The following is a 22,942-nucleotide window of genomic DNA, read 5'->3' as shown; positions in this document are numbered from 1 at the left end:
GGCAAGATTTATTTTGTTCCTTGAGCTTTGAGCAATAGCTGTTCTGAAGATTAACTGCATTCTTTGAATGCATAATGAGGTATGTAAAGATTTATAGAATAACCATTATTGGGAGTTATAATGTGAGTGAAAAAGTCTCAACTTGATTTTAAATTTCTATCCATATTTAAGTGAGATGACCAACTGTGGAGCCATTGGTTTCCTCACAGGATTATTTTTTTCTGAAAGGTTTAAGTACTATTTGTTAATGTCACAGTAGAGATTTAGAGGTCCCTTATAGGTCCTGTAGAACCAAGGGTGTATATTAAGGCTTACACAGTTTTCATTAAGTTTCCTATACTCCCTAGCTTCCATAAACTAGGTAAAATGTATTCTTTGTGGGGGAAAAAAATGAGCCTCTTTTACTTGATATTTTACCCCTGTCTTATAGCCAGTAGCAATACTATCATTTTATTTGTTTTTTTTTTTTTTTTTTTGGGTCCGGTCGTGGGGCCTGAACTCTGGGTCTGAGTGCTGTCCCTCAGCTCTTCAGCTCAAGGCTAGTGCTCTACCACTTGAGCCACAGCGCCACTTCCGGCTTTTTTCTTATGTGGTGCTGAGGAATAGAACCCAGGGCCTCGGGTATGCAAGGCAAGCACTCTACCACTGAGCCAACTTCCCAGCCCCTAACAATACTATCATTTTAATATCCTTGCTCATGGGAATTGGCAGAACAAGAACTCAAATCTTTTCCTGGGAAAAGACTGCTCAGTTATCTGTGACTTTTCTTGTAGTTTCCAAAGAGATACAGATACTTTCATCTAAACAGAACTATTATGGATAAGTACTTAAGTAGCTGTATGATTAGTTGACATGACAAATGTATGTTTAGATAAAGGAACTTTACATTTTTGAAAACTGCTTACAAATAGTACTTTTATTTTCCCAATAGAATTTTTTAAGGGCAAAATAAGAAATTAATGTTACATATTTTATGATTTCCAGTAGGAAAACAAACAGGAAAAAATACGCTAGAAATTAGGAAAGGCATGGTGAGAGAAAAACAGAGACAGAGAGAGAGAGACAGAGAGAGCAGAGAGAGATGGTGGAAAAAGACATGAGAAGGTTCAGTGTTTGAGGGATAACAAGACCAGAATTTCCTGTGTAACCTTTCTCTATTCTCTCTAATAGCTTCCAGTAATAAAATCTCCTTTTTCTGTCCCTAATCCATGTCTAATCTACCTGTAGATAAAGCTTTTTATAAGCAATATATCATTATACTGTATACTTATCCCAGGCTTTCTATAAATGCTACCTTTTTCCCTCTTTGCTCAACCTCAACAGTTCGTATGGCATCTACTTCTTACTTCTTTTTCCTTTACTGCTTTCTTGTTGCATTGTGGAGGCCTGATTATACACTAAAGGCTGCCTAAATGAAATTGAACTTTAGGATCACCTCCTCGTTATGGTCTTTGTTAATTCATAGTTCAGCATAAAGAGCCCTGGGTCACATAACAGCCAGCTTTCATATCATAGGCAAGTTTTTTAACCTATTAACATCAGGTATCACAGTTACAAAACAAATGGGCTTTAAGGTCCTTTCTATATTTACTGTCTTTGTGATTTATGTGAAACCAAAACAATTAGTAAAAACTAAGCCATTATATCTTTCTTTTATTGGTGACTAAATAACTGAATTTTCTATATTTAACTTGATGAATCGGAATATCTTCAACAAAGGTTTATTGATATGATGGGATTTCAATGGGATTTCAAAACTTTCTTGGGAACATATGCTTCTTTCTGACATAATTGAATTCCAGATTTTTATAGTTTTGCCTGCATTGGTCGTAGGTAAAATCTCAGACAGAATTAAGAAAAACTCCAGTATCTGAAGCCAGGAAAACCCCTGTATCTCAAACCCCAAGCCAAGCAAGTAACTCTCAGTTCATCCCCATTCATCACCCTGGAGCCTTTCCTCCTCTTCCCAGCCGACCAGGTAAATATGTGTTTTGTCTGTTCTGTGTGGGGATTTCATATTTCTGATTGAACGGTGTATTCGTGGAGTAGCTTTACTAAACCATAATGTTAAAAGGTAGAAAGAAGTTTGATTTTCCCTAGTGCTTATAAATTACTTTTGAACCATTTCTCTGTAGGTTGCATATAAGTGCATCTGTATTAGCATGAAAATATTATTATATTAGACCAGACAAGCCACTTTTAGAATTCTCTAATTACTTCTGTGGATAGAAGGAAACTAGCCAAGTCTCTAATTCTTAAAATCAAGTTGAAGTTTGACAACATAGTTGGTCTGTTGCTTTTATGTGTTAGTTCCCCTACTCCAAAAAAATGACATTTCCCCCTTTCTTTTGCCAAGATTCATTAGAACTAAAGCTGTGTTCTTCTATTTTGAAGGGTTCCCGCCCCCAACATATGTTATCCCCCCTCCTGTGGCATTTTCTATGGGCTCAGGTTACACCTTCCCAGCTGGTGTTTCTGTCCCAGGAACCTTTCTTCAGCCTACAGCTCACTCTCCAGCAGGAAACCAGGTGCAAGCTGGGAAACAGTCCCACATTCCTTACAGCCAGCAACGGCCCTCTGGACCAGGGCCAATGAACCAGGGACCTCAACAATCACAGCCACCTTCCCAGCAACCCCTTACATCTTTACCAACTCAGCCAACAGCACAGTCTACAAGCCAGCTGCAGGTTCAAGCTCTAGCTCAGCAACAACAATCCCCTACAAAAGCTGTGGCAGCTCTGGGGAAAAGCCCGCCTCACCACTCTGGATTCCAGCAGGTAAGTTACGTCTTCATTACTGTTTCCTGTTGATACTAATGGCCATCTTTCTAGAAGATTTAGTGTAAGTAGTTGTCTTATTTGAATCTAAACTACTGAGTGGAAATGGAAATATAGTCTTGTTGAAGTGTGACACCAATCTAAAAAGCAGGAGGGGGAAACATACATTCTTATTTTTTCTCACATAGATACATGGATACACATACATTTCAACCTCTTAAGTAGTGGATTTTGAAAGGGAGTACAAATTTAGTGTTCATAATTTGCTCCTAAAAATCTGTGTTGCAAAAACCAAAGGTTTTTGTTAGTTGTAAAATCCCTCAGATCCATGAACGTGATAGTATAAAATGATGTTATATTTTACTGTATCTTGATGATGGCCATCTCTTTTTAGTATCAACAGGCAGATGCCTCCAAACAGCTGTGGAGTCCCCCTCAGGTTCAAGGCCCACTGGGGAAAATCATGCCTGTGAAGCAGCCCTATTACCTTCAGACCCCAGACCCCATAAAACTGTTTGAGCCACCATTGCAACCTCCTGTGATGCAGCAACAGCCTCTAGAAAAAAAAAGGAAGCCTTTTCCCATGGAGCCATATAACCATAATCCCTCAGAAGTCAAGGTCCCAGAATTCTACTGGGACCCTTCCTACAGTGTGGCTGATAACAGAGCTGTAATGGCACAGCAAGCAAACATGGACCGCAGGGGCAAACGGTCCCCAGGAGTCTTCCGTCCAGAGCAGGATCCAGTGTCCAGAATGCCATTTGAGGTATGTGCGCTTTCCCCTCATCAGGTTCTTCAGAGACAGGCCTGAGGTTACAAAACTTTTTCTACTAGATACTGTATGTATATATTTGTACTTTCAAGTTGACACAAAAATCTCACATAATTTATGGGAAATCGCTGTTTTATAAAGAACACTGATGCTTTAGTGTACTGTAACACTTGGCCTCTTCAGAATTAAAACATAGGTTTTAATTTGGGGAGCTGAAAAATTTAGTAACTAATTTATAAATGTGATTGTTTGGTAAAGAAATGTGCAGGAATCTCTGGCCTGGTGTGTGAGAACTTTGAGACAAATAGTTCTTTTCAGTTGAGCTGAGTCATTTAAGTTTAAAAATGACTTACTAAATATGGAGATTGCTTTCTAAAAGGCACAAAACTTGTCAGTTATCTTAGGGGAATTCTCTTTCCTTGCTCTTTTTATTCATGAGAAACAGGTATATGTTTGTAACTTCTTTAAAGAGCTGGTTCTTCATTAGCACAAAATGCAGAATCATCTTGCTCCATTGTATTGTTTTGCTCAGTAGCCACACATTAATGCTTTGTCTTCTGTGTAATTTTACTCCTTTCTTTTGTCTTGGGTCTTTCTCCACCATTGTCCTCATGTTCTTTTGTGTTTATACTTCATAACCTTTTCCTTTGCATAACCATCTTATTTCATTATTGATCACTTCTCTACTTGACTGTAGTCACCTGCCAGCCTAATCATTCTACTAGTCCTTTATGCTTTTGTCATCCCTAATTATATTGATCCTTTCTGTCACTAGGACCCCAAGGGCTCCCCTCTGCTTCCTCCGGACCTGTTAAAAAGTCTGGCTGCCTTGGAGGAAGAGGAAGAGCTGATTTTTTCTAACCCTCCTGATCTTTACCCAGCTTTGTTGGGGCCTCTCGCCTCTCTTCCTGGACGAAGCCTCTTTGTATGTATTTGACATAATACTGCTGCTTGCTCTAACCCCAACCCATTTTCTGAGAGTGTGCAGTATATAGTATAGGTAGTACCTTCTTTCTGAGGCTTTCCTTCCTATGGAAGTATATTTTTAAAAAATTTCTGATAGCCTTAATTTAGCCTTAAAATGGTTCTGGAGCATGATAAACCATTGCTGACTTTAGTTGCTACAATTCACAGAGTTAACAGCTTGGACATATATATATATATATCATCCAGAAAGTATCCTGCAGACCTGTCAAACTCATTGCAGCTATCACTTCTCTCTAGCCCCAGAAATTTCAAGTGTTACTTAATCTTTCTTAGGGATAGTAAGATTTTATACATATCCAAAATATGAAAAGAAATGGGTTCTATTTTTTTTGACTGATAGGATTGAACATATGTAGCCCTTTTTTGTTTGCTTAACTGAATCTGAAAATAGCTTTAGATTCATAAATTGAGTAGAAATTAAGAGTATTTTATTTATAAACATTACTGGAATGCCATAAACGAGTGGTTATGAAATAAATCACAGGGATAATATAATATAAAATATTAATAGCCTGGAGGTGTGGCTCCAGTGGTAGAGTGCCAGCTGTGAGCAAGCAAGCTAAGCAAGAGCATGAGGCCCCGAGTTCAAGCCCTACCTAGTACTACCCATGTTACCCCCCAATTTTTTTTATTAGTGGTACCTTTTTTAAAAGTCTTCTAGAACCAGCCAGGTGCAGGTGGCTCATGCTTATAATCTTAGCTAAGCTACTCAGGAGTCTTGAGATCTGAGGATCACTTTCAAAAGCAAGCCCAGGCAAGAAAGTCTGTGAGACTTTTTTTAAAAAAATTTTTTTAATTTTTTGGGGGGGTCTGGTCATGGGGCCTGAACCCTGGGCCTGGGTGCTGTCCCTCAGCTCTTCAGTTCAAGGTTAGTGCTCTACTACTTGAGCCACAGCGCCACTTCCCACTTTTTTCTTTTTGCTTATGTGGTGCTGAGGAATCGAACCCAGGGCCTCAGGCATGCAAGGCAAGCGCTCTACCACTGAGACTCTTTAACTCTAGTTAATCACCATAAAGCCAGAACTAGAGTTGTGGTTCAAGTGGTACAGCACTAATCTTGAGCCCTCGGACCCTGAATTCAAGCCCCAGGACCAGCACACACACAAAATAAGTAATCTAGAGCCCAGCCTGCAAAAAAAAAAACCCAAAAACCATTCCTTATGCTTATCAGTATTTATATTTTTATTGAGGGTGAGGAATGTAAGAGGTATAAAGAGAGTATACGCCGAGAGTTTTGTCCACTCGTGTGTGTGTGTGTGTGTGTGTGTGTGTGTGTACACCCATCTATGTGGGCAGTTACTGGATTTTGAACTTGGGGCTATGCACTTGTGAGGCAAGCACTTACACTTAGTCACTGGAGCCACACCTTGAGCCATTTATTCTTTAGCTTATTTTTAAGCAAGGGTCTTCCTTGAACTGAGAAGCTTCTACTTTGATTTCAGGCATGTACAATTGTACCTGGCCCCCTTTCACTTATATCTAAATAAAATCAAAGATTCTGAGTTTTTCTCTCTTGCTATTTCTATTCTGTAATCACAAGGCAATAAAATACTCATAAAATGAAAATGTATTAATTATAGTTCTGGGGAAAATTTAAGAACAGCTTCCATGGCAGTAGTCACCATCCTTGGTGCTTTGTAAGTTCTCTCAAGCATGTGACAGCAGAGGCCTTCTTTCAAGTTAGCAGTAGTACCTGGAAGTTTATTTCATGGTGGCAGTACCATGGTTGGGAGCATAGGAATTATGAAAGGTGTCTTGCATGTAAGCCTTTCATGTTGCTTTTCTGCTGGGATAGCTTGAGGTGCTAAGATAGCACCTTTCTATCCACTTGTTTCCTTTTTTATGTTATTTCTGTCCCTTAGGATGGAAACAGGAACTGATTGTAGAACAAATGAGAGCTTTCAATCTTCTCTTTTTTGTTTCTTTCCTTTCTTTCCTCTTTCCCTCCCTCCCTTTCTTCTTTCCTTCTTTTCCATTTTGAAAATAAACTGAGGATAACAGTAATTGTGGCTATTGTTGCTAACAAGATAATAATATGTATAGAAGTGTTTTGCATGTAGTAGGTACTTAGTAGTTTTATTAACTGTCTATTCAAGGGCAGTGAACTTTAGAGGTCTAGTGTTCTTTTTCCCCCATAACTTTCTTGGGGCCAGTAAGTATAAATTTGACTTTTAATAGTTTAATATATACCACAAACACAGTTGCTTAGGAAACCCACACACAAAACCAGTTAACCAGATTGAGAGTTTTTTTTTTAAGTCATCAATGTTAATGTTAAAAACTTTTAGGGAGTAAGCAGTGTTAAAACAGTTAAGCATCTTGAATTTCTTCTGCAGCAATTAACCAGGGATTCCTGAGCTTTGTGCCTAAAAACACACAGTACCTGCTTCCTAGGGTCTCTGATCCCAGAACTTGACTAGGTGCACTTATAAAGAGTTCTGACTTGCCTGAGGCAGTTGGCACTTAGCTGGTGTCATGGTATTCACAAATTGAATCTACGTTTTCTAAGCCTTGTGTTATGTATATGGAATGAATACAAGTATGCTTAAATGGTGGTCTTTCACTTTGGCTGCATAGTATTTTAAGATGAATGTTAAGAAAAATGTAAGAAATCACTTAACTCCCCCCCCCTTTTTTTTTCTTCCCCTGGAATGATGAAGAAATCCTTACTGGAGAAACCCTCAGAGCTCATGTCACATTCATCCTCTTTCCTGTCCCTCACCGGATTCTCTCTTAATCAGGTAGATAACCTAATTTTTTTTTTTAATTTTTTATTGTAAAGATACTATACAGAGGGTTACAGTTACATGAGTAAGGTAATGAGTACACTTCCTATTGAGCATTGTTACCCCCTCCATTGTTTTCCCCCTACTATCCCTTAGGTAGATACCTAATTAAAAGTCTTCCTTTGTGCTTTTATATTATAGTGTGCTAATTTTCTTCCATTCTATGTGGGTACATCTTTCCCTTCCTTCCATATAATACTATCTTCTGGTTACTGGTTTTATCCTGGCTCAGATTAGTAACCTATATATTATGCGTTTGAAGCTTTAAACTTCTTAAAATTCTTGCAAGTTTTGTTTACCCAAATAAAGTATTCACATTTAAGACACAGAAAGAAATGAAAGCTTCAGGTGGGTATCTATGAACATGACATTTCCTTATTTCTTAAATAAGCTTTTGTTCTTATAGTGAGTTTACAGCCTAACTGTCCTCTTGCAGGAAAGATACCCAAATAGTAGTGTGTTCAATGAGGTATATGGGAAAAACCTGACAACCAACTCCAAAGCAGAACTCAGTCCCTCACTGGCCCCCCAGGAAACATCACTGTACTCCCTTTTTGAAGGGACTCCATGGTCTCCATCACTTCCTGCCAGTTCAGGTATGAACGAATCTTTAAATTATAAACTTACCATTCTATGCATTCAGCTTTACAGTGTTAGTCTGATTCTATATTATAGACATGCACCCTGTTTTTTTTTGTTTTGTTTTGTTTTGGGTAGTCAGGTACCTGTGGGTCATGCCTATAATCCTAGCTACTTAGGAGGCTGAGATCTGAGGATCCTGGTTCAAAGCCAGCCCAAGTGGAGCTTTACTCAAGTAACAGATCTCTAACCTTAAGCAGAAAGTCTCAGGGACAACACCAAAGGCCCTGAGTTCAAGCCCCAGGCCTGGAACTATGTACATGAGCATGCATACATAAACAGTTACCCTAGATAAATAGTAGGGTTACAAAAAAGAAAAATGAGTTGTGTCTTGATGTGTAATCAGTTTTTTAATCTTGTCAGGTGGTGTTCATTCATCTCAGCTTTATAGTCTACTTTTGTAGAAACTTTAGGTTAAGAAATTCTGTCTCTGGCTGGGCTTAGTGGTAGTGCTTGCCTATCATGCATGAAACCCTGGGTTCAATTCCTCAGTACCACATACACAGAAAAGCCAGAAGTGGTGCTATGGCTCAAGTGGTAGAATACTATCCTTGAGAGAAGCTCAGGGACAGTGCTCAGACCCTGAGTTCAAACCCCAACACTGGCCAAAAAAAAAGAGGAAAAAAAAAATCTGTCTCTGTTAGGGAAAACCAGTAAGTATTTACCTGAAACATGCCAGAATTACAGATTTGATGGGCAAAATTATATTTTTCTTTGATATTTTTAGGCAAAGAATCTAAAGCAAATTAGTGCTTCTGTCACATTCCTTTATGGGACCTTTATTTTGCCTTTCCTCCAAAGGCCTTGTCATTTTTAGTAAAATAGTGGCGGGTGATAAGATATGTAAGAAACACTAGTTGTGATGTTTGTGAAATGTTTTTTCTATATCATGCCTTGTGTCGCTGTTAATAGATCATTCAACACCAGCCAGCCAGTCTCCTCATTCCTCTAATCCAAGCAGCTTGCCCAGCTCTCCTCCAACACACAACCATAATTCTGCTCCATTCTCTAACTTTGGACCCATTGGGACTCCAGATAACAGGGATAGGAGGCCTGCAGATCGATGGAAAACTGATAAACCAGGTGAGATCTCAACTTCATTACCTACCTAATAAAATGGAATAACTTCCTCTGTTTTTACCTGGGATTTGACAGTAATAAAACATCTTAAATTCTTCTCTGGTTCCATCCCTTAGCCATGGGTGGGTTTGGTGTTGACTATCTCTCAGCAACGTCATCATCTGAGAGCAGTTGGCATCAGGCCAGCACTCCAAGTGGCACCTGGACAGGCCATGGCCCCTCCATGGAGGATTCCTCTACTGTTCTCATGGAAAGCCTAAAGGTGAGTAGATTTCAGAAACAAGAGCTACAGGATTCTAGAAGCAGAAATGTTTCCATTTTCACACACAAATAAATAGACTGACTTGTACAGCTCTTAGACTTGACAACGCATAGAACATATACAATAGTGTCTACATATAGTCTACCTTACATGATATCTTCCTTGAATCTTGTAAGATTTTAATTTGTGAATTCACTAATGATAAGAAGGATCAGAGGATTAGAAACACAAACTTAAACATTTTATTCTAAGGTCAAGCATCTTGACATGTTTAAGACTTTTCTGATCAAGTGAAAGAAGAGTTACATGATTTTAGTAAAATTTTGTTTGCCTAAAACCTTTATAATAAACATATCCTTTTCCAGTTTAAAATCTTACTAGTAACTATAGTGACAATTTTCTCATAGCTGGATTGTGTTTGAAGTTTGCATGGAGTTTTTTGGATATATATATATATGCCTTTATAGCTGGCTGGAATTAAAAACCAAATACTTGTCAGACACCCAAAGCATTTGATCTCTGTTGACAACGTTTGGACTGTTTTTCAGTCTATCTGGTCCAGTTCCATGATGCATCCTGGACCTTCAGCTCTGGAGCAGTTGTTAATGCAGCAGAAGCAGAAACAGCAGCGGGGACAAGGCACCATGAACCCACCACACTGAGGCCACAGTAGCAACCCTGAGAATGAAGGCTCCATAAACCATGGCATGTTGGGTTTGCAGGACTGGCCCACATAGTCCTCAGCAGGTGGCAGCCCTCTTGTCTGTTTCTTGCTGTCAAGAGGGTGTAAGTGTTCCACCAGCCCGCTGAGTGTGCACGAAATGTTCGCAGTGCAACAAAAAGAAAAACCATCAGGAACTCTCCGTCCCCCGGGGCCTTCCGGAGGGAGAGAGGAACTGCTGTTTGTCTCACTCAGTCACCTGATATCACCACCTCTCACCTCCTCCGTCGTGCATGTCCCTAGCCACATGGGAAGTGAAAGCTGAGAAGGGAAGGCAGGTGGGAGAAGCCAATGGGAACTTCTCAGTCCTTTTTTCCTCTTTGGGGAATAAAATAGGAATCCATTAATGATTGCTTTGCTGACTGAGAATGTAGTTGAAATTACTCTTGAACATCTTTTATTATTGTTATTACTCTCAGTAGTAAGATATCACACTGAATTCTTCCATATACAGGTGTGCTTCTGGTCAGTGTGTAGCAAAGACAGTCAGTCCTGATCGCTGCTCCTGTGAGAGGTCGGTGGTGGTAGGATGCAGAACCGACCTCTTCAGCCAGTGGGAGTGTTCCCTAACGGAGAGAACAAGGTCCCTCAGAAAGTTCTGGTTAGGCCTCCTCTGGCCTAGTGACTCAGCAGGAAATGTCCTTCACCCTGTAGGTGCTGGAGCTCCAATCGAGGATGTAGTGTGGGTGGTGCTGCTGCTGGGCTGGACTAGCAAGTGACTGCTATAAGAGTTCAAATTAACGTTTTTGATTTCCTGTACCTTTTGCAGTAGCCAGCAAGCAGTCTCACAAAAGACAGGCTAGTCCATTCGTGGCCTGACACGTTTTAGTAGGTGGAAGCTTTCAGTGTGGTTTTTTTGTTTGGTTGATTGATTTTTGTGCCTCATCCTGCTTACCAGCCTCCTGTGCTTGTCTCCGTTCATTTTTTTTTAACCCTATGCTGTGCGCTAGCAATTGATTTTACTCCTAATGTGTACAACATCTCACCAAGAAGCAACAGCATGGGGACCAGCGGTCAGGCCCAGGGACAGTCTGAAGAGGAAGCAGTGATGTCTGCAGAACCACAGAGGAGCCAGGCCCCTGCCCAGCTGTAGCCTCCCAGCCTCCACCTCATGAGTGAGCGTCAAGAGGCAACATGGACATATGCACGTCATGCACAGGAGAAAACATAACGAAGGCCATTTTGGGAAAAGCAAAAGAAAGGAAGATAAACTTTATTTGATATTTATTAGGAGGAAAGAGGACTGAAGATGTTCTTGCGTAGACACAGGAGGACAGAATTTCTGTTAGTCATTTCCTGGAAAAGTAATGTTTTAAGGGGAAATTATGGAAACAATCTAAATGTCCAATTGCTGTGCTAGCGGTAGGGATTATTTTCTGGGAGGTCCGTGTGTGTGAGTGTGTGTGTGTGTGTGTGAGTGCGCGTGCGTGCGTGCGTGCACCCATCTGCTATCCCAAAGGGAAGGGGTGTGTGTATGAGTGTGTAGAACTTAGCTGGAAAACAGCTGCAGAGCAAAGCACATCCAGGAGCCCCGGTTGTCTCTGGAGTTTAAGCAACCCCAGCAATGAAAAGGGGTGAGATAATGCTTATTGCTCTTCAGAAAGAGTGGTTGGAGCCCCCTAAGCTTACATTATTGCTCTTTTAGTTTGACATGGTGTTTGGGGTTTTTATTTGTTTTGTTTTGTTTTTGAAAGATCTGAAAGGGTGAAGCCCCCTACCCGATGGCAATATGAAACCCTTTGTGCTTCTCTCTCGTCCCTTCCATGTGTTCCCCCTTTTTCCTCTTCCTCCTTCCTAAGCTGCTTTCCCTGTTACCTTTACCCAGTTTATGTGTTTGAGCTCTGCATTCAGGCAGCTGCAACATTCCAGTGTTTGAACTGTCACTGATTCTTGCACCCTAGACAAGCTAACCAGGTTTACCATCTCCCTCCCGGTAGTGCCCCTGTGCCCATCTACAGCCCCAGTCTGCATGAAAATTTGATGTTTGGAATATTCTATGACTTTTGGGATGGGTTCCTCGCCTTGTCATCCTCACAGTGGAATAATGAGGAGGGGGAGGAGAATCTTCATCAGAAACTGGTTTTATGTAGTAAACTTTATTTTGTGATTTTTTTGTTATTTTTGTTTGCTGCTTTTTATTTGGAGTTTATTTTTCCTCCTAAATTTTTTTTGTTTTGTTTTTGTCTATCTGTGCAAGACCTGCAGCTGCTGAAATCAGCTTTGCCTTTAATTAAACTATGTTCTCTCCAACCAGATCCGTGTGTAGATTATTTCTTTTCTATCCTGAAGGACACAATATTGAAGGAATTTTAAAGAATTTTAACAACTGAAACCCAAGGGAAAACATAGTCAGAATGTGGGTTGGGGATGTCTTTTGGTAGCATTCCCAACCAACAAATTAATATGTAAAGTGATAGGTAGAAATTATCAGAGTTATTTAATGTTATGTAAAATAGTTAACAGCCCACCATTTTTATGCCTATCATAGCTGTTACTGAAGCAGTTCTGAGATATTGTATCTTTTTGGCCTTCAGAATTCACTAAACCTATTATCATCAAAGCAGTTATTATTACTGGTCCTGGTCTTCCCATTTGTCCAAGATTTCCATTCGTGGCTTGCTGGGCCTCCCCCCACTGTGCTGGCACTTGATGCTCATATTGCCTTGAAGTCCTTGGATTTAGATGGTGTTCTGGTGTATAGTTTATTTCCTGACTCATGCACCTCCATGCTTGAAAAACATGCTAGCTTATGCATACGTACACCCCAAAAAGAAGAAATGGGGCGACTAAGTTGAGATCCTATGGTCTAGTATTTATAGAATTCTTGATAACTAAAACCATGGCATTACTAAGTGGAAGGAATATTCCAACCAGCTGGCTTCCTGAACATAGTGACATAAATTCAGTATTAAATTCAAAATTGAGTAGTAAATGTCCATCTCTCAGAATGCATAGAGAGATATAATTTCAGTATTTTAATTCTCTGTGGAATTAAATGGAAACCTAACTCAAGTCTAGGTTCTGTTTAAGTAGTAATACTTCTCCTAGAAGAGTATGTGTATGCCTTCTGAGTCACCTGTAAGTTACTCTGGACTGGGGAGTCTTAATAGTACAAGAACAAAAATGTTTCCATTTAATTTCTTGGATATTTTGTTTTATTTTGGTAAGGCAAGTGTTTTATTGAGGTTTTACCCATACAGAGAGGTGCAAGCCAGTGGATTTTTACAAAGTGAACACATCTGGCTTCAGCATTTAGAGCAAAACAGATTATTGGCACCCTAGAAGACTCCATCATCGTTTCCCAGACAATTCATCTCCGTCTTCCTGCATGGGCAGGTTCTTGTGTTATATAACAGGTTGAATTTTAACAAGGAAAAGTTAGATTAACATGGTCAAACTGTAATGTCTGTGGTTATAGCAGAGGTATAGTAAGTCTTACAAATAATAGAGCCTCCTTTTCTTAGTTGCCAGAACCATCTTAGCCTCTTCTGGGAGTACTTTCCAAATCCACAGCAGTACATTCTTCAACAAAAGCTTTAGGGAAGATGCCAACTTTCCCTTTACACTCTCCTTCCAGCCATTCCTCATTCACTGACAAAAGGGAAAGCACATCGTTTACTAAATCAGTTATTGAAAATTAACCCCCCTCCCCGCCCCGCCATTTGACCAATGATCCTGAACTTCCAATAGGTTTTTTTTTTTTTAAGAAATATATCTGAGCTTTGATTGGGAACCTTAATTTTGATGATGGACAGGCACTTGTCAATTGTATTAAAAATGAAATACTGAGAATGAAAGTTATCTTGTTAGTGATTCATAAAAAGCTTTTAGAGCTAGTGATAAATTTGGTGTTTGTAAAAGCAACAATTTTAATATAAGCCTTTAAAAGAAGGCATTGTGCTAAAGCACGTAACACTCATCTCACAGTAAATTAGTTATAATTACTACCTCTATTTTACAGTGGCTTGTTAAGTGCTATCTTAAAACACCAAACAGTTTAGAAACATTTTTGGATATGAATCGTTAGAGTCCATGTGTGAAATCGTGCCCTTCCCCTTCCAGAATTCTATCATTTGTGTGGAACATAGCTGAACATTAATTTTTTTCCCTCCAAAGTTCCTCCCCACTGTCTTCATTCTTCCTATTTTTACTGTGGGTCTGGCCTGGAAACGTCTATCCTGGACTCTAGTTGTGTATTAGAAATTGCAGGTGACATGCCCAACTTTAAGGGTCATTTTTAAAAGATCCCACGTGATTGAGTTCACATTAAAGTTTGAGAAAGCACTTGGTGGATGAAACTACCCTGCTGACTGCGTATATGCTGTTGGTTTCCTACTAAAGTGTTAAGGACAAGATTCCAGAATGTAGAAGGGTGCTTTTTTAAACCAATTCATCTTTTGTGTGTCCCAGAAGTGCAATGCTTTTTCTAGGTTTTTCCTGTGTGTTCTCTCATTTTTATCTTGTCCTTGCCCATCCTCTTAAGACAACAAAACCCTGTCCTTTAGCTAATGTAGACACTTCAGAAATGAGCTGTAGTTCTCAAAGATAATCAAGCTGACATCACCTGGAAACCATAGAGTGAACATTTATAGGCCTCGCTATAGATCTGAGCTGGAATCTCTGGGAGATGGCCAAAAAAGTTTTGTTAAGTTCAAGGGATACTACGCTGAAGTTTGAGAACTATTAGTTTGAAACTCCTTATTCCCATTTTTATGCCAAAACTGACCGCTCCCCATTCCCTCTTTAGAATGAGTATCGATTCAGAGCTATGGTTTGATGCAAAGGCAAAATGGTCTTAGACCATTTTGTTAACCTTTAGAATGAAAATTCATTGTTTCCAGAACATAGCTGCCTTCATCAAAAGGCCATCACGATTGTATACCTATTATATATGCCTGTTAGAACACCTGACCGGAAAAAGCTGAGCACTCATTTTGTTCCTGTTAAAAACTAGGCAGGGGATTGAAAACACTAGCTGAAGTTTGGGTTCTAAGTTATTGGTGTTTTCTTCTCCCTGCCCCTGACTTTATTTCTGGTAAACATGGGAATTCACTTCTGTGGAGTAGCACTTACCTTTGGATAGCACCAGGATTACATCTCCTTCAAGGAACTCCAGGTCCTCTGGTTGGGTAGCTGTATAACTAAAGAGTGCCACCACTTGACTCCCTTCCTTAAGCTGAGGTTCTGGTGTCTGGTTGTTATTATCAGATTTTTCACCTTCTGTGGGTTCCTGTGTAAAGCCTTGGTCACCCTGAAATGAGACATCTGTTATTTTTCCTAATTTCTTGGCCAGTGAACATTGAGCATCACTAAAAGAAGTCAGTAGATCAAGTCTGCTATAAACTAAAGGTAACTTTGAGATTAGTTCCTAGTAGAAGCCATCTATATATACATATAGATGTTCTATATAGAGATACTAGAGATCATGTTAAATGTATGTATATATGTAGTGAATACTAGATAGATAAGTGACACCCAAAGATCTGTAGAACTATATATGATACTAGAATACCTTGCTGGAATCCTGTCAACAGCAAGGTTGATAGGCTCTGTTGATTCCCACCAGGTTGGGAAATAGAATTTGGATGACAAGGACGTGAGCCCTTGAATTTCTTGATACCAAATCCAACACCCTTTCCTAGCACAAACACTAGGGATTGTGTTAGAAGCATACATTTTCAACTCCTTCAATCTAAGAAGTCAGTCTTACCAAAAAATGGGTTTGTAATCTATTTTAAGTCCTAAAATGTTGAGTACTGAATTTGAGGGCCACTATGTAGCACCATTCTCTCTCTCTCTCTCTCTCTCTCTCTCTCTCTCTCTCTCTCTCTGCTCTCTCTCAAAAAGGCTTACCTTTGATTTGCAATAACATTTCTTAAACATCTTAGACATTATGGTCACTTTTTCCCCCCAGTCATGGGGCTTGAACTAGCAGCCTGGTTGCTGTCTTTGAGCTCTTTTGCTCAAGGCTCTAAGTGGTAGAGCAGTAGCCACTTCCAGTTCTCTGATGGTTAATTGGATATAAGAGTCTCACAGACTCCCCTTCCCAAGATGGCTTTGAACCACTGTCCTCAGGTACTCAGCCTCCTAAGTAGCTGGGATTCCAGACAGCCACCAGCATCTGGCTTATTGTGGTCGCTTTTGCACCATAAAGGTTTAAGAGGAATGTAGTTTGTAGAAGTGTCGTAACCAGTCAGAAACAGCTTAGGCTAAAATGTTATACTGGAGAATGTGACTGAGGCTAGCAAGCACAGGTCCTAACTTCAAACCTCAGGACTACCAAAGCATAAAATCCTGGACTGAGTGTTAAAAAGTCCCAATTCTTACACTGTTGAACTTTAGTGTATTGTCTTTATTAAAAGGCAGCAGCAGTACAGGAGGTAGAAATAGCTCCGGAGCCCATAGACCTAGGTTTGTATCCCAGCTCCACTATTTACCAGCTATGTGTCCCTGAACAGCCGTGTAGCCTCCCTGAGCCTGAGGTTGGGACTTGGAGAATTAAATGAAATGGTACGGATCAATGATGTAGGCATTTATTGAATACTTACTGTATATCAGTACTATTCTAAATTGTTAAAAAAAATTAGTTCATGTCTGGAGTGGGTGTATAATAAATGATACTTCATCTTCTTTTCCCTAGCTACAACAGGATTTGCTGGATCCAGTATAACCAAAAATGACAGCATTCAGCAAAGATCCCTAAGCCTGGATTGAGTTCCAAAAAGCCTTGGGAATTTGAGAGAGGTTTAGGCATAGTCATTAGATTGAACTTCTCATCAAAGGAAAAAAATTAATTTACTCTAAATCCATTTAGAGGAAATTATCCACCAGCAGATGAGTAAATTGTGGTATCCATATAATGGAATGCCACTTACCAATCAAAAGGAGTAGACCACCATACAGAATACACAAGTCACCATATAATTGTTTTATATGATGTTACATAGAAAGCCAACTATGCTGATAGAAAGCAAAGGGATAGTTTTCAGGCCAGACTGGGAAAGGAACAACAAAGTGGCAACTGTTCTTCTGGACACTAGTTGGAGGAAGAAACAAGAGTATTACACTGTGGCTGCCTCTTGTAACCTGAAACTTATCTCCTGACTGCCGTTGATCTTACCACAATGCAGGGGACTTGCATAGACCTCAGGGCCAATAGATGGCCTTCCCTGTTGTGTCAGTTTGGCGAGGTGGCTGTGAACATAGGCAGGTACTAGTTACAGTGCCTGTCTGAGCCCTGGTTCCAACATTGACCAGCTGTGTCATGTTGGCTAGGTTGCTTGACTTCTGCCAGCCTTGTTTCTAAGGCATCAAACAGGTTGACAATAGCTGCCTCAAAGAATGCTCTCAGCACACTGCTGGGCATATGGAAGGTTCTCAGATACTTGTTAGGAAGCTGTTGCCCATGACATCTGTGAAATAAATGCTCCCCAAAGTGTTCTTCCTCGTGGAAACCAAACATGGGGAAGAATGGCTATGGGCACAGACTCAGGCTATGACTGGATCCCAACCCTTGCCTGACAGAGATGGGCTTGACCCAGTCAAGCATGGCAGTGGAGAGACCTGGCTCATCTCTTGTGAGAAACTCTCTCCCAGCTGTACATTTTTACCCACAATGTCCCTATTACTAAGCATAATGCCTGACTAGGGCTGGGAATGTGGCTTGGTGACAGGATGCTTGCCTAGCATGCATGAAGCCCTGGGTTTGATTCCTCAGTACCACACACACACAGAAAAAGCTGGAAGCGGCACTGTGGTTCAAGTGGTAGAGTGCTAGCCTTGAGCAAAACGAACTCAGGGACAGTGCCTAGGCCAGAGGTCAAGCCTGGGACTGAAAAGAAAAAAGAAGCTTCATAAATATTGAGCGTGCCATTAAGGAAATGGCCATTGAGAGCAACATCTGGAGCCAGGCTGTACTCACCACTGTATTCTCACACCAGAGAGTCAGGCAGTACTTATTCACTTGACTCCAGGCATCCTTCATGCTTTCTTCAGAAAGAGGCACCAGCTCCTTGCTGTCCCGAGGCCGGTAGCTGAGCAATGATAACGGGAAGAAGCGTATCAGATCATCATGCCCCCCAAACCATCTCCTATGTCTTTCCTCTGAGCCAACACAAGGCTTTCAGCTGTATCCCTACTGCAACCTGCATGGAGCTCACCTCAGCTTAGTGTGTTCTGGTAGCAGCTGTAGTTTCTTAGATACCATGTCCTGGACTTGGCTGCAGGGGAGCCCAGGCTGAGCCTCCATGACCACTGTGTACTTGTAGTGCACCTTGATTGTGTATGGTGTGGGAACCCTGAGCCTTACTTCCTGTGGGAGGAGAAGCAAAGGGAGCTGAACATCAGAAGCTGTCGATCACTGCCACCCTGTCACATTGAGTCCTCCAGATCGCAGGGGAGAGGCCAGGAGGAAACATCCCAATACCCTGAAAGGCCTTCACGGATCCTCTAGCCCAACTTTTGACTTGAAAAGCTATGGGCTGGTATGAAATGTATGCACAGGCTTGGAGGAGGGAAGGGGTAGGTCAGTCCATGGGCTATGCAATGGGTAGCAATTGGTTTTGGCCTTCCATTGGGACTATAATACAAAGAGCCATGCACATGTTGACAGCTCATTCTTTTCCACCTTCTACTTGAAAAAGTACAAGGGGGGAAAACATACCTTAAGCTCTTCTTTTGGTTTCTGACCTAAATGAAAAAAGTAAGGAGTAAAATTTAAAAAATCAAAATAAAAAGCATTGAGTAAGTGTTCTTGACCACCTCCTGCCATCCACAGACTGAAAGTATTAGAACATGGTACCCAGAGTTTTGCCCTTTAATCTTGAATGTTCATTGACCTTAGTAAACTGAGGGGAAATCTCCCTCTGGGGAACATCAAAGTCATGAGTCCATGAACATAGCCAGAGTGTGCTTTAAGGGAGCCGACAGACATCTATCAAAGGACGTAGCATATGCTTATCAACCTGTGGGGTTAGCGGGCCTCCCAAAGGTCAACTCAAGCAGTGAGGCCCAAAGCAATGAAAAGGCAGGACTGTGAGATGCAGCAGCAGCCACAGAAGAATTATCAGAGCCACTTACTTTTGCCCTGTCCTTTATTATTTTCTAATGTGCATGCATTGACATAGCAGTATGCATGTAATTTATATAAGAAAAGTAGAAAGTTATTTAGCATAGGGGAGTACATGATTTTTTTTAAAAAAAGATCTATTCATAAACTCAATTGATCATTAAAATTACTGCTAAGGTGGTCCCTAGTGACTCATGCCTGTAATCCTAGCTACTTAGGAGGCTGCCATCTGAGGAGGATAATTCAATCCATTCAAAGCCAGCCTGGGCAGAAGAGTCTGAGACTCTTATCTCCAATTAACCACCAGAAATGGAGCTGTGTTTTAAAGTGGTAGAGCACTAGCCTATAACAACAACAACAAAAAAAAACAGGGACAGTGCCTAGGCACTGAGTTCAAGCCCCATGACCAACAAAAACAAAGACAAAAACAAAAACAAAAACATAAGTGGAGCAATGACTCCAGTTGTAGAACACTAGTCTGGAGCAAAAAAGCTCAGGGATGGTACCTGAACCCTGAGTTCTAGTCCTAGGACCAATACAAAAAAAATTGAAATATATATCTACATATCTATCGATCTATTGACATAGATATAGATATCTACATAAGATATATATATATAGAGAGAGAGAGAGATAAACTCCCAAGTCTTGGGACAATATGTGATCTTGGACAAACCCTAGGCAGAATAGACACTAATATATTTTAATGTGATATTACCATGATTATGCAGGAGATGGTACTTGTTCTCAGGGCAGCCATGCTTAAGTACAGGTTGTGTCACATGTCTATAGTTTTAAGTGGCAGGCAGGTGAGGAGCTATAGAAAAGGGAGCAGGACAAGTATATGCTTTGAACTATACACTGGTGAAAGGTATTTGATGCTTATTGTACATGACTTTCAACTACTCTGTAGGTCTGCAAAGGAGAGGGTCTCCAGAGTGATCCTGATGATCAGGTAGTCATGGACAAACCACCTGCTCAGTGTATCTCTACCAGAATCTGCTAATCATCACTGTAGTGATGACAAAAAGCCTATTATTTCCCAAGACAGCCCTGTGTATTTGAGGAGACAAGGTTGAAGAGACAGTTTCCCTTTCACATCTGCTTGTAGTTCTTTGACCATCCCATCCCCTACCCGGGCTCTGCAAGGTGGTCTCCTCACAAGCACAGTTTGCAAATAGCCACTTCATGCTCCTCGGGAGGTACAGACATGCAATTACTGCAGCTTTGCTTCTGCAACATGGCTTCAGTAATCAGAGGGGCTTGGTGACCGAGTGGTAATCCTAATTGACTACCTCACCTAGGCCTATGAGTGAGTGTTCTGGAGAAGGCAGTGAGGTAGCAAACTGACTATGCCTGGTGTGTGTGTGTGTGTGTGTGCATGCGCGTGCGCATGCACGTGCAATGTAGGTGTATAGTGCACACTTGTATTTTGGGAGAAGAAACAAGAGATTTCTAGAAGCCTGGGATGACAATGGTTAGGAAGCAGCATGAAGTGCTTCTGAACGTAGGCCTAGGGCATTGCTCCAGGACCACTAACCTGGTGACAGCTGGGGTCTTCCAGGGGCATTGGCACTGGGAGGAGGTGGGATGTCAGACTCCAGGGAGGTCTCCTCCTATAGATGACAAGAGACGATGGTCAGAATCTTCTCATTCAAAGTTCTCTGGATTGAGGGGACCATCCTGTGGAGTCCCATGGAAAACACTTCCTAAAAGTTGTTAGGGTGTTACTTGGAAAAAGCTAAGGACAATGTTGGTTAAAAGGAGAGACAAGGTTGGCCCAATGGAAACAAAACCCACATCAGGAATAGAAATCCATCGAAAGGCCTTTCCAACTTGTCATCCCTTCCGCCATATTGGAAATCCACTGGATGTCTATCCTCTTGTTTCAAGTACAAAGGAAAAACTCCACTTCCCAAAACTCTTTAAAGCAACTGGATAGAATGAGTCTGACTGGGGAGAGCAGAGCCCATATATATCTGGCTACAAAGTCTGAAGAGAGACCAGCTGCCCTATGATCATTGAACACTCAGATCCAAACAGGAGCCCTCTTGAGGCTCCATGGAAAGGCAGTCCTCTGAGGGGAAGGAAGCAACAATAGCAACTCCAGAAGCAGAGGACAGTAAGGCCTACTCCTCTAAAGGAGTACTGATGGTTGCTAGTCAGGTACTCTGCCACTACATACATACGTACGTACATACATGTAAGCATACATACAAGCACACATACACTTTTTTGCTTTAGTTATTTTTCAGGTAAGGTATTGTGCTTTTATCCATGACAGATGGCCTCAGGATGACAGAGATCCTTCACCCCATGCCACGCTGTAGGTGGGACCACAGGTGTATCTCTCTGTGTGTATGTGTGTATGTGTGTATGTATGCTGGTCCTGGAGCTTGAACTCAGGCCTGGGCTCATCCCTGAGCTTTTTTTGCTCAAAATTAGCACTCTACTACTTGAGCATAACTCCACTTCCAGCTTTTTTTTTGTAGTTTAGTAGAGATAAGAGTCTCATGGGCCTTTCCTATCCCAGCTGGCTTCGAATCACAGTCCTCCGATCTCAGCTTCCTAAGAGGCTAGGTTATAGGCATGGGCAGATTATTGGTAGGGTTATAGGCATGAGCCACTAGGGCATGGCTTTGCTTTGTTTTTAAGAGTATCACACCAACCAACACATTGATCCTTCTCCCTAGTGAAGAAGATACATCTGGGAAAACCTAACCCTCCAGTACTGCTCCCCAAGTCATCCTGACAAAGATCCACAGCAGTAGGGCTGCAACTGAGTCCCTCCGATGTGTCCACTTTTCCTCCTTCCAGAGAGAGATCTTCAAAAGGTGGGATGATGGGGTTCAGGCCTTAGCACTACATTACCTGGGGCGGCTGCTGAGGCTGAATCCGCAGCTCCACTGGCTCCAGGTAGTTGCAAGGAACAAGCCCCTTCTGTGGTTCAGCATCGCAGAATCCAAGGGAAAGATAGAGATGTGCTTGTCAGCACCCAGCCCCAGAACAGCCCACAGGCACCAGCAGGGATGGTGTACATAACAAAGAAGTGAACTGGCCTGCTCCACAGAAAGCTCTGCTATTTGCCACCAGGATCCCATTCCTTCAGCACTTTCCCCTGGCCCCTGAATACCTGCCCATTGAACATGACTGTGGCCCAGTTGTCATTGCCCTTCTTCAACACAAAGACGATGTTCCCTGGCATGACCTGGAGCTCCTCAGATGTCTCCGGCACAAACCCGAACAGCACACGGTGAGCCTCCCCTTCCAGAGCCCTGCAGTGGGTAGACACGGGATCCAGTCCACAGTGGACTTAGAAGGGGAGACTCACATCAGACCGCCACATACACAGTCCTGTCTTCCCTACGGAGTAAGATGCTCCTCGGGGAACCAGATACTCCGTGCTTGCCTTCCCTAGACTCCCAAGAGGGCTAGGTAAGAACCCCTGTCAACCTGTTGCTTAACTACATAGAGTCTCTCCTAAACCAACAGGAGGTGATGACCCAAAATACTTAGGAGAGCCTGAAACCACACCTAATATCAAACTCTATCTACTAACGTTTCCCCGTCTTTCCTGTCTGATCTAAATGTTTATCACATACCATGGCTGTTACTTTTACAGTCTGAGCCTAAACATCTTTGTCTTTCTTAGCAAGGTCAATGATGGAAGGTTTGTTTTCACTATGGATCTTAGCAACCCCTCAACACATGATCTCTCCCCCGTCTATTAAATCAACAACTTCCACTTTTTTACTTCTCTTTGGCATAAGTACATTGCTGATATCACTACCCTTATGCTTCAGAGCCATTACCAAATAAAACTATGAAACAGAGGGAGTGAACTTGTTCAA

General features: G+C 41.4%; 2 protein-coding genes across 10 annotated transcripts in view; one reads left to right on the top strand and one right to left on the bottom strand.

The window, feature by feature from the left end:
- Smg7 (SMG7 nonsense mediated mRNA decay factor) overlaps positions 1-12,279 on the top strand; it is a 70,138-nt gene extending 57,859 nt beyond the window's left edge. For 5 of the 8 annotated variants that reach the window (XM_013015715.1, XM_013015713.1, XM_013015714.1 and 2 more), the window contains 8 exons: positions 1,834-1,978; positions 2,395-2,777; positions 3,172-3,543; positions 7,197-7,277; positions 7,759-7,918; positions 8,874-9,044; positions 9,158-9,303; positions 9,852-12,279. In XM_013015715.1, coding sequence (XP_012871169.1) covers positions 1,834-1,978; positions 2,395-2,777; positions 3,172-3,543; positions 7,197-7,277; positions 7,759-7,918; positions 8,874-9,044; positions 9,158-9,303; positions 9,852-9,965 — 1,572 coding nt within the window. In that variant the 3' untranslated portion in view covers positions 9,966-12,279. Of the gene's footprint in view, positions 1-1,833; positions 1,979-2,394; positions 2,778-3,171; positions 3,544-4,324; positions 4,475-7,196; positions 7,278-7,758; positions 7,919-8,873; positions 9,045-9,157; positions 9,304-9,851 lie in introns of all 8 variants that reach the window. The other 3 variants (XM_013015718.1, XM_013015719.1, XM_013015716.1) reach the window with 2 other exon arrangements.
- Positions 12,280-13,156: 877 nt separating this feature from the next.
- Ncf2 (neutrophil cytosolic factor 2) overlaps positions 13,157-22,942 on the bottom strand; it is a 29,745-nt gene continuing 19,959 nt past the window's right edge. For both annotated transcript variants that reach the window (XM_013015785.1, XM_013015786.1), the window contains 8 exons: positions 22,225-22,366; positions 21,963-22,031; positions 20,632-20,707; positions 18,687-18,712; positions 18,184-18,335; positions 17,946-18,057; positions 15,098-15,275; positions 13,157-13,615 (listed from right to left, as the gene is read on the bottom strand). In XM_013015785.1, coding sequence (XP_012871239.1) covers positions 13,503-13,615; positions 15,098-15,275; positions 17,946-18,057; positions 18,184-18,335; positions 18,687-18,712; positions 20,632-20,707; positions 21,963-22,031; positions 22,225-22,366 — 868 coding nt within the window. In that variant the 3' untranslated portion in view covers positions 13,157-13,502. The remainder of the gene's footprint in view (positions 13,616-15,097; positions 15,276-17,945; positions 18,058-18,183; positions 18,336-18,686; positions 18,713-20,631; positions 20,708-21,962; positions 22,032-22,224; positions 22,367-22,942) is intronic.

Source organism: Dipodomys ordii, unplaced genomic scaffold (assembly GCF_000151885.1).
Source record: "Dipodomys ordii isolate 6190 unplaced genomic scaffold, Dord_2.0 Scaffold27, whole genome shotgun sequence".
In the NCBI taxonomy this organism is placed as follows: domain Eukaryota; kingdom Metazoa; phylum Chordata; class Mammalia; order Rodentia; family Heteromyidae; genus Dipodomys; species Dipodomys ordii.
The sequence above is the reverse complement of the archived record's forward strand: the minus strand, read 5'-3'. Positions and strand labels throughout refer to the sequence as shown.